This window comes from Falco cherrug, chromosome 1 (assembly GCF_023634085.1).
Source record: "Falco cherrug isolate bFalChe1 chromosome 1, bFalChe1.pri, whole genome shotgun sequence".
Classification (NCBI taxonomy): domain Eukaryota; kingdom Metazoa; phylum Chordata; class Aves; order Falconiformes; family Falconidae; genus Falco; species Falco cherrug.
In genome coordinates this window covers 40,189,912-40,203,652 of record NC_073697.1, presented here as the reverse complement: position 1 = coordinate 40,203,652, position 13,741 = coordinate 40,189,912, and the positions used below count along the sequence as shown (strand labels likewise).

Below are 13,741 nucleotides of genomic sequence, written 5' to 3'. Positions count from 1 at the left end.
CCACATCAAGAGAAAAATGTGGGAGACAGACCAGAGGACTCTGGTCAACATCCAGGGCCACCTCTTAGGTGTTTCTGGGGGACGGACATCACCAGGAAGCCAAAGCATCGCCCTCTCCCCAGGCCAGCACCCTCACTGCTGGCCCAGCCCTGCTGCTGGAAGCCTCCCAGGAGCATTGCTGCCCACCCAGGTCCCAAAATAGCAGTATGAATCCCCTGGAACCCACCCTGGAGAAGCAACTAGCATGTGTGGTACCACCCAGACCCTGCCCACATCCCGGCCATCACCAACCAGCCTGGTTAAACCCCACCGAGCACCCCAGCCCTGGGCAAGGGCAAGGCCTACCCAGGCAACAGCGCATCTTCCTGCCTGCTCCGTCACTCGTGAATCACACAAACAGCTTTCCTTTTTTTTTTTTTTTTTTTTTTTGGCTTTATGCTTTTACACTATTGATCATCGTCATTTATGGAATGGGGAAGTGTAGTTCGATCACCTAGAAATCAAACCACCATGTTTCCAGCCAGAGCTGGGCTCGAGCAGGGAGCAGAGGAGCTAAAATAGCTGCAGCACATTACGGGTTTCTCTGAGCCATCCCAGCTCCCCCGGGCAGAGCAGTACAAGCAATTCCTTGGCTCGATTAGAGACAGACAGACTTTCTAAGATATTTTTTTTTTTCCCTAAACTATGTGGCTGTATTTGATTGTAGCAGAGCGAGCAGCTACTGATGACTTAAGCCTGGACAACAACAGGAAAAAGAAGTAAAATCTGAAGATGCTGCAGCATGAGGATGAGGTCTAGAAAAATGTCAGAGGTTGGACCACCTTGCCAAGCCAAATGTTGTCAGCGAGAGCTCGGATCTAATAACCTTCCCCAGCAAAGGGCAAAGTTATTTACTAAGGGAGTGGAATAACGGGGCTTATGGCTTTATAATTTTATATGCTTGTTTTGGTTCCCTGTGCAACGATCTGGGGGGATTTGGCTTGAGGAAAGATGAAGTTATTGAAAAGAAAAAAAAAAAAAAAGGAGTTATTTTTTGGGAATTGCAGATTGAGTGTTTAACATGATCGAGCTACCCAGCCCAGCCATGTCTGTCCAACGAGGCCCCAGGACACGCCTGGCACTATCGCACAGTGGCATTTAATCAGCTATCATTAAATATAGCATGTAATTAGATTCCAGGAATAACTGCAGATAAGGTGATGGCACGATCCCAGTTTCCATCTCCTCACTTCCCCTGAAGGCATTAGCAAGGCCCTCCAACCCCCCGGCCATATATAAACCTCATTTTCTGGTGGGGAAACTGAGGCACAGCTACCATGCAACTTGCATTCAGCCTCACAGGTCGAGCAGTTCCAGCGGGGTTTGCTGCCTTCCCATTACAGAGCAAGGGGAAACAAACAAATTTATAAAAACCCAAAACCTATTTTTAATTTGCTGGCTGCCACAGAGGGAGAAGGGCAGCGAGACGCTGCGGTTCCCAGCTCACTGCAAAGCCCGTCTTTCTCCCACGCTGTCTGGGGAGTGAATGGGACACGAGGGGCAGCTGTCCTGCAGGGATTACGGGCTGGGCTTTGGGCCACACTGTAAAAACTTCTTGGTTATTAAGTTTCTTACTGTTTTGACTATAGAATCACAGAATCGTTTAGGTTGGAAAAGACCTTTAAGATCATCAAGTCCAACGATTAACCCAGCCCTGCCAAGGCCACCACTAAACCATGTCCCTAAGTGCCACAGCTACATATTTTTTTGAACACCTCCAGGGACAGTGACTCCACCGCCTCCCTGGGCAGCCTGTTCCAGTGCTTGACAACCCTTACAGCAAAAAAATTTTTCCTCATATCCATTCTAAACCTCCCCTGGTGCAACTTGAGGCCATTTCCTCTCATCCTAGCTATAAGCTTTTGCTGGGAATCAGAGAGACTCAGAGCATGAGATCGGACCTTAAAAATCTAAGTCAAATAAACCCCAAATGTAGTGCAGAGGGGGCTTCCCACCCACCCCCTTCTCTTTTATTTCCTGGAAGGCACGCTCATTCCCAGCCCTCTCTGGGAATGCTGAGTTGCAAACAGCCTTGCTTTGGCATTTGGGCTGTTTGCACCACTGCAGCCGGACAGCCTGGTGTTTGGGGGATGCCTGAGCCCCACGATGAGCCCTGTAGCACCCAGACTCCAGCCGAACTGGCAGCTTTCCCGTCTGCTCTTCCTCTCCTCTTTATCCAAACAGAGGTTTCTGGCTCCCACCACCCTCCACATCCCTCTCCCAGCTGCACGGCTTGCATGGACTCTCTTGGACTTTGTGAAAAACTTATTTTCAGGAGCAGCAGAGAACCCAGCAATGCTCAAAAATCAAAAAATAATACTAAGATTTGTGCTTTGCATGGAGAAGCATCAGCCCCAGCTTCTTGGTGGGGTCATGGAAGGAATTAGGGATGGAGAAGAGAGGCTACAGGAGGCTGAATCCAGCCTGGCAACCCCCCTCGTCCTCCAGTTTGAGAAGCAATAGGAACCTCTAGGGAAAATAAGCTATTTCCTCAACGACAGAAAAAGCCAAGTTTCACCCCAAAACATGCATCAGCAGCACCAGCTGCTGCCAGTTCCCTTTCAGGGTGCCACTGCCCAGAGCGGGGATGGTGGTGGGGACCCCAGGGAGGTGCAGGATGGGCAGACAAGGGGGGTCCCTGCTGTTCGGGGTGCTGGGGAGTGAGGAGCTGCATCCAGCCCCTCTCTCAGGGGGCGGGGGGGCTGGCTGGTCCCAGCCCTCCCATCCCAACCAGACCATATAGAGTCATAGCGCAGAGCCCAGCCACCCTGTCCCGGGCAGCGCTGGGATGGGGCTCGGGGGACCAGCCGAGAGGGGGGATTTGGGGGGCACACCCCCAGCAGGGCAATAGGGCCGAAGGGAGGAAGTGCTGCCCACTGCTTCCCCCCCCCCCCCCCCACTCCCCCAAGACCTACATCTTCCCCGGCAAACCCCGCTGTACCCCCCACCCCTCACCGCGGGTGCCCCTTGCCCCCACCCCCTTACCTCCGGGTCCAGAAGCATCCCCCCGCGCCGGGAGCAGCAGCAACAACCCCAGCAACAAAACACGGCTCCCCCCAAAACCAGCCAAGCCCCGGCGGGTGCAGCGCTTGCGGGGGGCCCGCCCGGCCATGCCGGCACTCCCCGGGGCTGTCACCACCTCTGCTCGCCGCCACCAGCCCTGCCTTCCTCTCTTATGCGCTCGGGTCCCCTCCCCTCCGGCCGGCTGCCCCCCGCCAGCCCCATGCACCCGGCACGGCGGCCCCGCTCGCCGGCGGCCGGAGCCCCGGTTCCCCGGGTCCCGGGCTGGGCGGTGGGAGGGAGGGGGGAGGTATTGTTCGCCTTTATTTATTGCTGTGTTTCTTGGCCCAGCCGGGCTGCTTTAATGAAAACCAGACCGGCGGTGAAGGCTGCTCCCAGGCTCCCCCCGCCGGGGCATCCCGCCGCAGCCGGGCCGGCAGCCGCCCTCCCCCGGGCTCCCCGCCGCAGCTTCACCCCCCGGCTCCGGGGGGAGATGTGAGGGGGTACAAGCAGGCTGCCTGCACACGAAAAAGGGGGGGAGAAAAAGAAATTAAAGAAGCCCATGCAGCCCACCGGGGCAAGACAGAGCGGAGACACTTCTATGACCACCCCCCTACTCTCCACAGTTACTATTATTACTATGAAATATATTTTTCTTACAGATGGGTGCCAGCACCCAGCCCGATCAAACCAGCTCACCACCCCGCCCAGTGAGCGCTGGGGATGAGGTGCTGCTCCCCTTCGTTCCTGCACACACACACACAAACACCCCCCCATCTTCTCTGCTCCAGTCTTTTGGGGTTAGGGCAAGGACGCATCCATAGTTATTAAAGTCCCAATAACAACATTGATTAATGCTAGTAATTAAAGCTTTGCAAAGGATTTTACACTAAAAAGAGGGATAAGCTGCATGCAACACAGCCTCACCCAAAGTGCTCGAGGGAGCTCTGGGCACGCCTGCCCAAGGTGACATTTTGGGAACGGAAGGGACAGGGGACTTTTCTGGGGTTTCACAGCACAAAGGGCAAACCTAAATAGCAGAGCTCCAGCAGCAGCACAGTCAGAGCCCTCCTGGCACTCTGACACATGTGGAGGTCCTGTTAACAGGGCCCTCGGATGCAACCAGCAGATGCAAACATCTGGACAGTGTTAGTGAGTCTTCCCCAGCTCAGCAGCACCTTCAAGCCCCCGTTAGCCTCAGGTGCAGCATTTCTCAGGTGGGCTTAATGCCATTTAGCAACACCTCGCTCCCACCACAAGCTCTGCCAAGCATCTTCTGCCCTTTCTGGGCCAAGCTCTGCAGAGCACCAGGAAGGATTCCCCTAAGCTTGAAGACAGCCTCCTGCTAAACCTCACCATGGAGGGGCTGTGCGGATCCCACCACTTCCACAAGAGGACAAATGCTGCAAAAAATAGAGTCACTGCAAAAAATAATGCCACTCCAAAGAATAAACCTGCGGAAACGTGGTGAGAAACAGAGGGCATGGCCATCCCTTCTCAGATCCCGGCAGCTTGGTGCAAGTTCAGCAGAGCAGCTGTAAATCAGCAGCCTGGCACACAACTAGGAGAGATTCAAAGGCATGACAGGGCTTTCAGCCACCAGGGAACCATCATCAGCAAGGTCCAGAGGGACGAGGCTGTGCAGAGCTGCAGAGTGCTGCAAACGTCCTTCCAAGAAAGGGCAGCTGGTGGCCAGAACTGCTGCAGAGGGGTGAGCCAGGGGCTGGGATGGAGTAGGAACCGTAAGCCAGAGGAAACCCTGTGCAGACAACAAGCTCCAGTCTTCCCCCAGCAGCCTGTCACCACGACATAGCTTCACTGTTAGGTTACATGATATTTTTTTCTCATTCCTCCACTTTCTCAACTACAGAAAGCAGCGCAGCCTCAGGGCTAGGTGAAGGCAGAAGTCTTTCTGCTTCCCACTGGCACAGGGAACCTGAGCATGCCCATCAGCTGTGGAGAAGGATGTGGCCCTACACAGGGCTGAGGGTGGCAACGGCTGGTGGTTATCCAGAGCAGCTTATAAAAGGCCTTTTTGTGCAAAGGAACAGGCGTTCTTCCCCCTGCTTACAGCCTTAATCACTTGATACATCTGCTGACAAAAGCCTACAGAAGCTGTGGCACCCGACCATGGTCTGCAGCTGGGTCACAAAGCCTGGCAGCTGAGCCCGAGGTCGGGGATTTCTGCGTCCCAGAGTAAGCCAAGAGTAGCACATGTGAAGCAGGGGCAGGGGGACCACTCACAACTGTGGAATTAAAGACAAGGAGAGCCTCTTGTTATCCATTTTCAGGGTGCTCCTGTCCTCCCAGGCACTCACTGAAGGAGGCAACTAGCACAGAGTACACAAGCATAGGGGGTGTGCTCAGGAAGATCCTGGGCACCCGCACTTTTGGTCTTCCACCACTGCTTCATCCTCAGAAACGGCATCCCTCGTAGCCAGTTACAGGTCCTTCTGCAAAGGACAAGGACAGCTGTAACATAGTAAAACAGCTCTACGCCATTCATAAAAACTTGTGCCTGACAGACCTAAAAATAGTGTCTCCTTAGACCAAAATTCATATAATCTCCTATTAAAATAACTATTCAATCTGCACACAGTGCCACAGGAACTCAACTCCTCATGCACTGGCATTCAGGAGGCCGCAGTGCACGCCTGGCATGCTAGCTCCTCCAGATCCAACTGGAGAGTCTCAGAGCCACGGAATCACAGCATGGCCTGGGTGGGAAGGCACCTCTGGAGATCATTCAGTCCAACCCACTGCTACAGCAGGTTCTCCTAGAGCACGTTGCATAGAATAATGTCCAGGCAGGTTTTGAATGTCTCCAGAGAACACCCAGAGGTATTTTTGAGTATCTCCAGTCCAAGAGACTTACCCTTCTCTGGAGGAATGTCAGGGCTGGCTACTCACCAGATGAGTCAAGGAGATTGGGCAGAGACCAGCAGCACGTCCCCTACGGCAGAGTGATTCATGGGATGTACCGAACAGAAATTCAGCAGAGGAGCCAACACAACTTTAGACAAATGAGCTGGAGTCTCTCCTCTCTTTTGCATCATGAAAACAAGTTTGAAGTAGCTTCCGATAAAGCTAGAAAGCGACAGGGCTGCAGCACACGGGTACATGAATATAATTAGATTGTATTTAAAAAAGAAAACACCTCCCCTCTCAAGACCTCCTACAACTGTCCTCACCACCGTGGAATTTGAGCGCCTTCCAGAAGTGTATTAATCAACATGGCTTTCATTTGTCATGCAGAGGTCATTCACCCTCCCGCAGGGTCTAATTTGGCCCAGAGCATTCAGTTTATCTGCTGATGTAGGGAGAAAAATATTAATAAAAGTTTGACTTTCAAACCTTGCTTGTGTGAAAGAATCGTGTCTTTTCCATTTTCAGCAGTTCAGCTGAATTCCCTCCCCAAGCCTGCGACAAGCATGTCCAATGACTTCATGTTACACTTTCAAGCTTTACAGAAGTACAGCTGCCCAGCTGGCTAACTAATAAATGCAAAATAAAGGAAGAAATATATTAAGATCTTCCTCACTGGATTAAAGCTTGATCTGGACTAATGAACAGCCAGCCAGGAAGCAATTCCTTCATTAGGAAAAGTGAATTATAAACCAGGATGCTCTCACGGATAAGCGGAAGCCATTAGCTTACCTGCTTTCACATGAGGCAAATCTCTTTCTTCAAAGTCATTAAGTTGTGCTCTCCTACAAGCACGACCACTAACAAATTCCCCACCGGCAGAGGCAGATGGCAGAAGTCCTTCTGGGAAGCAGTACCGCAGGAGTCAGCCACTCTGAACCAGGCCATGTCTAGACAGATTTACAGTAACACAACCATGTTCTGTGGGGAACTTCCTTTTGCCAAGGAAGTTGCGCACTTCAACTATATTTTCACATCATCCTTGCAATTGGTTTCCATGGAGATCTTTCCAGGTACCAGCAATGAGAGAACGTGTTCCAAACAACATCCACTCAAGCCCCATCACTGCCTGATGTGGCAGGCCTCTGACTTGACGATGGTTCTCCATAGAAAGGACTCTGAAAACATTCACCAAGAACCAGAGGACTTCCCATGTTGTTATAAGTAGTCCATCAGGATGGAATTTACAGCACAGAAAGTTGAACTAGTGGAAATAGTTGTGAAAGAGGAGACAGAAGGTACTTCTGAAGAGCAAACAAGCCTCTTATTTTAAAATAAGGAACCTTTCAAAGCGTAAAGTGGTTTTTTACACCCCTTTTCTCTGCAGTTTCCTTACCTCATCACCTCACTCACATATCCATCATGCTTCCCACCTCTGGTTCAGTTTGTAGACATCACATTTACAGGCCATCAAAAGCCAAAGACCAGTCATTTTATTTACTTGATGAACAAGGTACAAATGACCAACAATCAAAGCCGCTTTAAGTTTCCAGAGACAACTCAACAGTCAAAGTGCTGCCCTTTCCCCATTTTTGAGAGGGCAGCTACAACAGGTGGCCTTTTGGTGAGACTCAAACATCCATTTTGTATCTACAGAATAATCATTGTGAGGGGTGGGCACAGCAAATGCTGATCAAAGAACATTTCTGATTTACTGAAAACAGAAGCCTGCAGCGTTCAAAAAAACCATTTCTGCCCTCTTTAAGTTTCCCAAGATTTGCAGAACTTACCCTGAAAGTCTTTGTGTAGCAGTAAATTAAGAAGAGATGACTCCACTCTGGAATCAACACAAGACAAGCATAATTTCCTGAGTTTTTGGAAAGAAATTTTGTGTGTTTGAACCAGTGACTCCAAATGTCAACAGACTCCTTCCATAGAACTATAAACACTGGACGCATTTTCACCCAGCACAAGCTTTATCTGACCTGACGACAACAAGGAATGGTAGTGGAATGGGTGTAAGTCAGCTTCACTAGCATCCCTCATGAAGAAATACAGAGAAGGATGGATGATAACACGATTAAAGAGTACAGGGCTGAGGAGGAGACCTGCCTCCTTTAAATCTGCCTATGTGTGACCTAATTTTCAGAAGTTCTAAGAAACTGCAGCTCCTGATTCCATCTGGAATTGCAGATGCTCACTCCTCTGGGGAGAAATGTCAAACAATCTCATACTGTTCCTCTACAAAACTTTCTTTTTCCTCTGCTGTGTGCAAAGCAAAGAGAATATTTGCTTTACAGTATTTCAGAAAGCAGAGTGTAAACTCTTTGTGCAGCCCAAGATGCATAAATCATCCAAGCACAATCTTCAGATCACACATTGTGATATACTAAAGCACGCCTGAACAGAAACATTTTAACAGAAGCAAACACACTTCCCCCCCCAGCAAAGGAAAACCACTAAGTTATTATTACTAAATGAGGAATTACAGCCACTTGTCACTACAGCTCTCAAGCTGCAACTCTAACTCAGAGAATGACAACAATTGTTAGGTAATTTTGATAGTTAGTGAACATTTTTAAGCAAGGTAACACGTTAAAAAATTTGCAACAGCTCTTTGTTTTGAAAGGTTTTATAACTTATAGTTCTCTACTTAGCTGAGGATGGGTACTCCGACCAGTTGAAATGGACTGCCTCCACCTCTCCTCGGTTTGCAATGCGCTTGTTTATTGGCCTCTATGCTTTTGCTAGGGAGCAACACACTGGCACACTATGGACACAAATAAAAAAAAGCCATCAGCTGTGTTATCTGACTGTAAGAAGACTTAGAAGCATCCCCTGAGGCACCAGCAGGGCCCTTAACCTCTCTTCTTTTTTCATTAGTTGAAAGCTTAAAAGCATATTTAAGAAGCTAACTGGCTTTAAATGAGCACTCAGTGAGGCAAGATGCATGTCTCCATGACTCCAACACAACTGAATTTCTTGTCGCAAGGAACAAACCTATTCATATGTATATCAGAGTCGCATGAGAAATCTCAGCACCAGCAAGTTTCAGCACCTTCTTCAGCAGCCTACAAAGCTGCTTTCTAGCCCCAGAACAGCGCTTCAAAAGGCAAAGCAACTTGCATCCAAACTGATCCCACGGACAAGACACTGAAAGGAGCAAATAGGCAAAAACAAGTTTTGAAAAGTGAAAAGGTCTAAAGAGATAAGCCATTTTCTGAGCTGATTTATCACAGCCAGGTGGTACTGTACTAAGCTGTACTTCTAATTTCAGATTTCTGAGACCAGACCAGACATGGCCTTTCAACATATTAGATCATGGGTTTGTGGTGGTTGGGTTTTTTGCATGCTCCAAATAAAATAAAAAAAAAAATCTTTACACCCAGATATATTCTCACACTTGACTCTGGGGTAGGATATAACAGCTGCTTTAAAAGCACATGGTACCACCAGCACAGGACACAGCTTGAAAAATACTATGCCAAATCTCTGCTGAGGGTAATTTAGTGCAGTTCTGCTGACCTTCAAAGAAATCACATCGTTTCCCATCATTTGAAGATTTGATTCATTACATCCCAATGTGAACTCCAGGGGTAACCGGCAGAGCTGGACTGTAGCCACAGCTGGATGGCTGAGCCAAGGGGTAAAACGAGAAGCACTTCGAAATTCTTAGTGAACATGAGAGGTCAAAATCTCTGAGTTGTGCCTCACCCTCCACAGCACTGTGCGCACTGTTACAGCTGTTCATTGAACTAAATTGCTATGAACATTTCAAGTACAGAAGATAAGGAAACCACTGTTCACACCCACTTAGTCTTCCCTCAGATGTCTTTTCCTGTTTGTACACCAAATGAACTCTACTTTGATAAACATATGAAGCTGAAACTTCAGGCTTCTATCACCAAGAACCACAACCTTTACATATCACCTTTTCTCACTGTGCTGTTAGTTAGGTGTACAACCACATATCCTGTCAGAATGCAACTATCTAAATGAAGTGAAGGGATCTCTTCCAGGCAAGACTTAAAAATTTCCAAACAGCATAAAAATTTCTCTGATTAGACTCTCCTGGCTCATACAGAAACCCAGCAAACTAAGCAAAAGATCAGTGAATCACAACTCCTCTACTCTTTCAGTTTAAAGGGCCACTACAGTTACCTTGTAACTTAAGGTCTGTGTTGGGTAAAGAAAGAGGTGATTACAGCCCCCTGTTTTTAGATGTTGCCCATACCCACAGGGACGATACATTCATGATTGCTGCAATAGTTACCACAAACTGATCCAATGTTATTTATTCAAGGATTTTTTTGCAGTACAAAACATTACAAGTCAGTTATCTACATTGAGATAGGAAATAAAAAAATAAATCATTGTTAAAACCGATTTAAAATAAATATATAAAATTGCTATTCCAATCAGGTAGTTATATTATGAGCCAAGTACTCCCAAACTATGTTTATTTTGGAAGTGCATAAAACCACTACAAAAAACACGCATTTATTTAAAAACCTGTCATTCGTATCATCATTGACTCTTAAATGCAGCAAGATTATACTAGCACAACAACAGAACTGAATACCACAAAACAGACACTGCCCAAGTATTCACTGCATTATCTTTTCCACGTTACAATCTCCTTTATGCTGCAAGTTTACTAAGCATAATACACATTCATTTGAACAGGAGATCTTTATCAGTTCCAAGGCACCTTCCTCCCTAAGACACGGTTGGTGATTTTCTGAAAGATAAAAACAAAGTGAGAGAAATGAGTGTTATTCCTCTAAAAATTAAAAACTCTAAGCATAAAGATAGTGCTAATAAGTTCTCGGAACAGAGTATCAAGGGGTGAAACTAGGAAGTGCTTATTTTACACCTTTTAGGACAGCTAAAGCAGTCTAACTGTTTCCCACTCATTGGTATGAAGAACACCAGGACATTCCTGTGCTGGCTGCAGTGGGAATGGTCAGAAAGAGGTCTAAAGAGTCAGAATACATCCTGACATTAGCTGATAGACTATTTCCCTAAGTAACCGTGATGCATGTCCCTCCCTTCATCCTCTGAACATGAGCTTCTGGGAGTCATGTATTCCCTAGTTTGTGATACATTTATGAAACCACACAGGAAAACTGGAAGAGTTACAGAGAACAGTAACAAGCACAGTGGAAGATACAGGAAGTGTCTTCTACAATAAACTGAATAAATTAGGACTCTTCACTACAGTGGGAGGGATGCGCCATGACTGAAGAGGAAGAGATGAAAAGTCTATACAATCCTAAGCAGCCTGAAGAGGTTACAAGGTAAAGTTATTTGCAGACTCTTACAAAAATAGTCTGTGAAGGCATTGTATAAAACAACTGGCAACAGATTTTAAAGTGAAACAAAAAAAACCACCAAATACTTTGAACAGTCACAGTCTTGTACAGTTAAACTGTGAAACTGCCCTGCTGTGTGGCAAACATCAGACATCTATATTTCACAAAGCAAGTGGGCAAATTCATGAGAGGAAAAAAAACAAACCTAAAACCCAAACCACCGATCCAAAGATGGACACAAAACCCCATGGACACAAATCACACCAGACTGTTAGAGAGCATCTTTGAGAAGGACTGTTAACGCTGGCTCTATTACGATATTCTTCCCCAGGCACCTGCTAATGTGACCCGTTCTCATGGCAATGGGCAATCCAGAAAATGAAACACCACATCATTCTGCTAGCTCAGCCAGCAGATCACTGATGTTTTGAAGCACAGAATACATATTACGTGGCTTCAGAGAAGTGCAGAATAAAGTAAGAGCTTTGGGTAACTCGTGTATTACTAACAGCAGTGGGAATGATACAGCCTTCACCTGAAGAGACCTTTTGCATCACAGATGAATGCAGCACACAGCTCAGCTCTTTATACACACACAGAGTATGCAGTATATGTGTATAAAGTATATACACATACTATATATAGTGTATATACCAATACAGAATATACCCTGCTTACACACATACATATAAAAAGCAGCAAAGCTGTTGACATGAATCTCAGTGTGAAATCTGTCCACAGTACTTCATGAAGCCTCAGACGGTCTCAAAACACCTCACCACAAAACCGCTGATGAGTCCTCACAGCTCACAAGCGCTTTTGCAATCCAACAAGCAAACCCAACCAGCAATCAGATGCTATCTTGCCTCTTTGCTCCATTCCAGGAAGCGAATACAGAACAAAAAACCCTAACACGTTGCTGACTGGAGAGAAAATGTAACCAAGGGGATGAAAAACAAACATTAAAAAAAATTTACTGTAAAGCAGCAAGCAAAGTGCAATTCAGTTTCACACATCTAGAAGCATGTGCTTTGTCCTTTGGGGTAGTGACATCTTGTGGCCCCTATCCTGCATAGGCCCTAAAGTACATGTCCCATCCATAAATGAAATAGCGTTTAGTCTTCCTGAATGGTAATATCTTTTTCTTTTTTTAAGGGATAGAGGAAAATGTATAAATTAATAACTCTGCTATGCCCTTTATGGAGGTTTCTCCCATGCTCCCTATTTACAAAAATTACAAACTCACTACATCTAATGGAAAAGCCTCAGTAACAGAACAATTTTGCATCCGATAACCCATAAAACTCATTTTCACTTAATTTGGGCTGAAAGAGTTCTGACTTATGCTGCCAGTGGATCAGAAATCTGTCTTGACTCTACAGTTTTCAAAATTAAAGGGCATGTACCATGCCTTATCAGACTAGTACAATTTTATGCTCTATTTGAAATTAAAAGTAGAAAAGCAAAGGGATAATGGGACAGAACATCAGCCCAGACCCATGTGCATCCTATGATAAAAATAACTTTGCTATCTTATTAAAGATAGGCATTTGACAATTCGAAAAATTAAGAATGCCTGCGCAACCCCTCAGCTGCTTTCTAGCACAGGAATTTTGATACATTTCCAGTTCTATATGAGCCCATATTGTTTGCCCCTGAGGGCCTCATCCTCACTCAGTGCTAACAAAACCGTTATTTCATTCTCTCTTCACCTCCCACTGCGCTGCCCCACACTGCCACTGTAGCACATATATACCTTAAAACAAGCACTGACAGCCCTTACTTCTCAGGTGTCCTGCATGAATATTTTCACTTGTACTTCACAAAAGGTAAGCAAATTTTGTTCATATGTATTTACTAATTTGGGGGCTTATTTTGAGCCAAATAAACTTAGTTGCATCTCATCCCTCAACCTGGACACTAAGGTCATTACTCTTGATTCCCTACAGCTAATGACAGACACACTGCCTCCAGAGCACAGTAGTAGTAGCTGTTGTTGCTCACGCTGCAAACACTGGAAACTTGTTTTCTTCTCACAATACATTTCTAAAAAGCCGTCCTTTTTTCTTCTAAAGCATCAACCCATAAATTACATCAATATGAAGTTATATCTGACATACCTTTAAATCTTGGTGCGAGGGTACTGCAGCAAACAACACTTGACTATGTTCATGTATGTACAGGTATGAGTGTGTGTACATGTTTAACTCATTGCTTCCTTTCCCAAATTTTAATCACCCCTAACCTGTAAGCCCTCAATGCCCTGCAGAAATGGCACACACACTGTACTGCTAGAAAATCCCATCCTCAGAGCCAGCTGTACTGCTATTCGTGAGGTATACACCTAGCTTTACATGGCTACTCCTTTGGTATCAGTGAAAGAAACAGAAGCAACCACTGTCCCAGCACCATATCACATCATGGCAGAGATGTAATAAACTTAGGATATAAGCACACTTCACTATTACAACAAAGTGTTTGGCCACAGGTGCTGGAAAAGGAGAGTAAGTGCTCAGACTCTC

General features: G+C 46.4%; 2 protein-coding genes across 6 annotated transcripts in view; both read right to left on the bottom strand.

Annotated features, from left to right (window-relative positions):
* ADAM33 (ADAM metallopeptidase domain 33) overlaps window positions 1-3,589 on the bottom strand; it is a 31,951-nt gene extending 28,362 nt beyond the window's left edge. The window contains exon 1 of one of the 2 annotated variants that reach the window (XR_008734487.1): window positions 3,025-3,589. Coding sequence is in view for 1 of the 2 variants with exons in the window: in XM_055723770.1 (XP_055579745.1) it covers window positions 3,025-3,151 (127 nt within the window). In the remaining variant the exon portion in view is untranslated. The remainder of the gene's footprint in view (window positions 1-3,024) is intronic. The other variant, XM_055723770.1, reaches the window with a different exon arrangement.
* Window positions 3,590-10,173: 6,584 nt separating this feature from the next.
* Window positions 10,174-13,741, bottom strand: part of ALMS1 (ALMS1 centrosome and basal body associated protein) — a 76,043-nt gene continuing 72,475 nt past the window's right edge. For all 4 annotated transcript variants that reach the window (XM_055723499.1, XM_055723544.1, XM_055723671.1 and 1 more), the window contains one exon: window positions 10,174-10,645. In XM_055723499.1, the coding sequence (XP_055579474.1) occupies window positions 10,601-10,645 (45 nt within the window). In that variant the 3' untranslated portion in view covers window positions 10,174-10,600. The remainder of the gene's footprint in view (window positions 10,646-13,741) is intronic.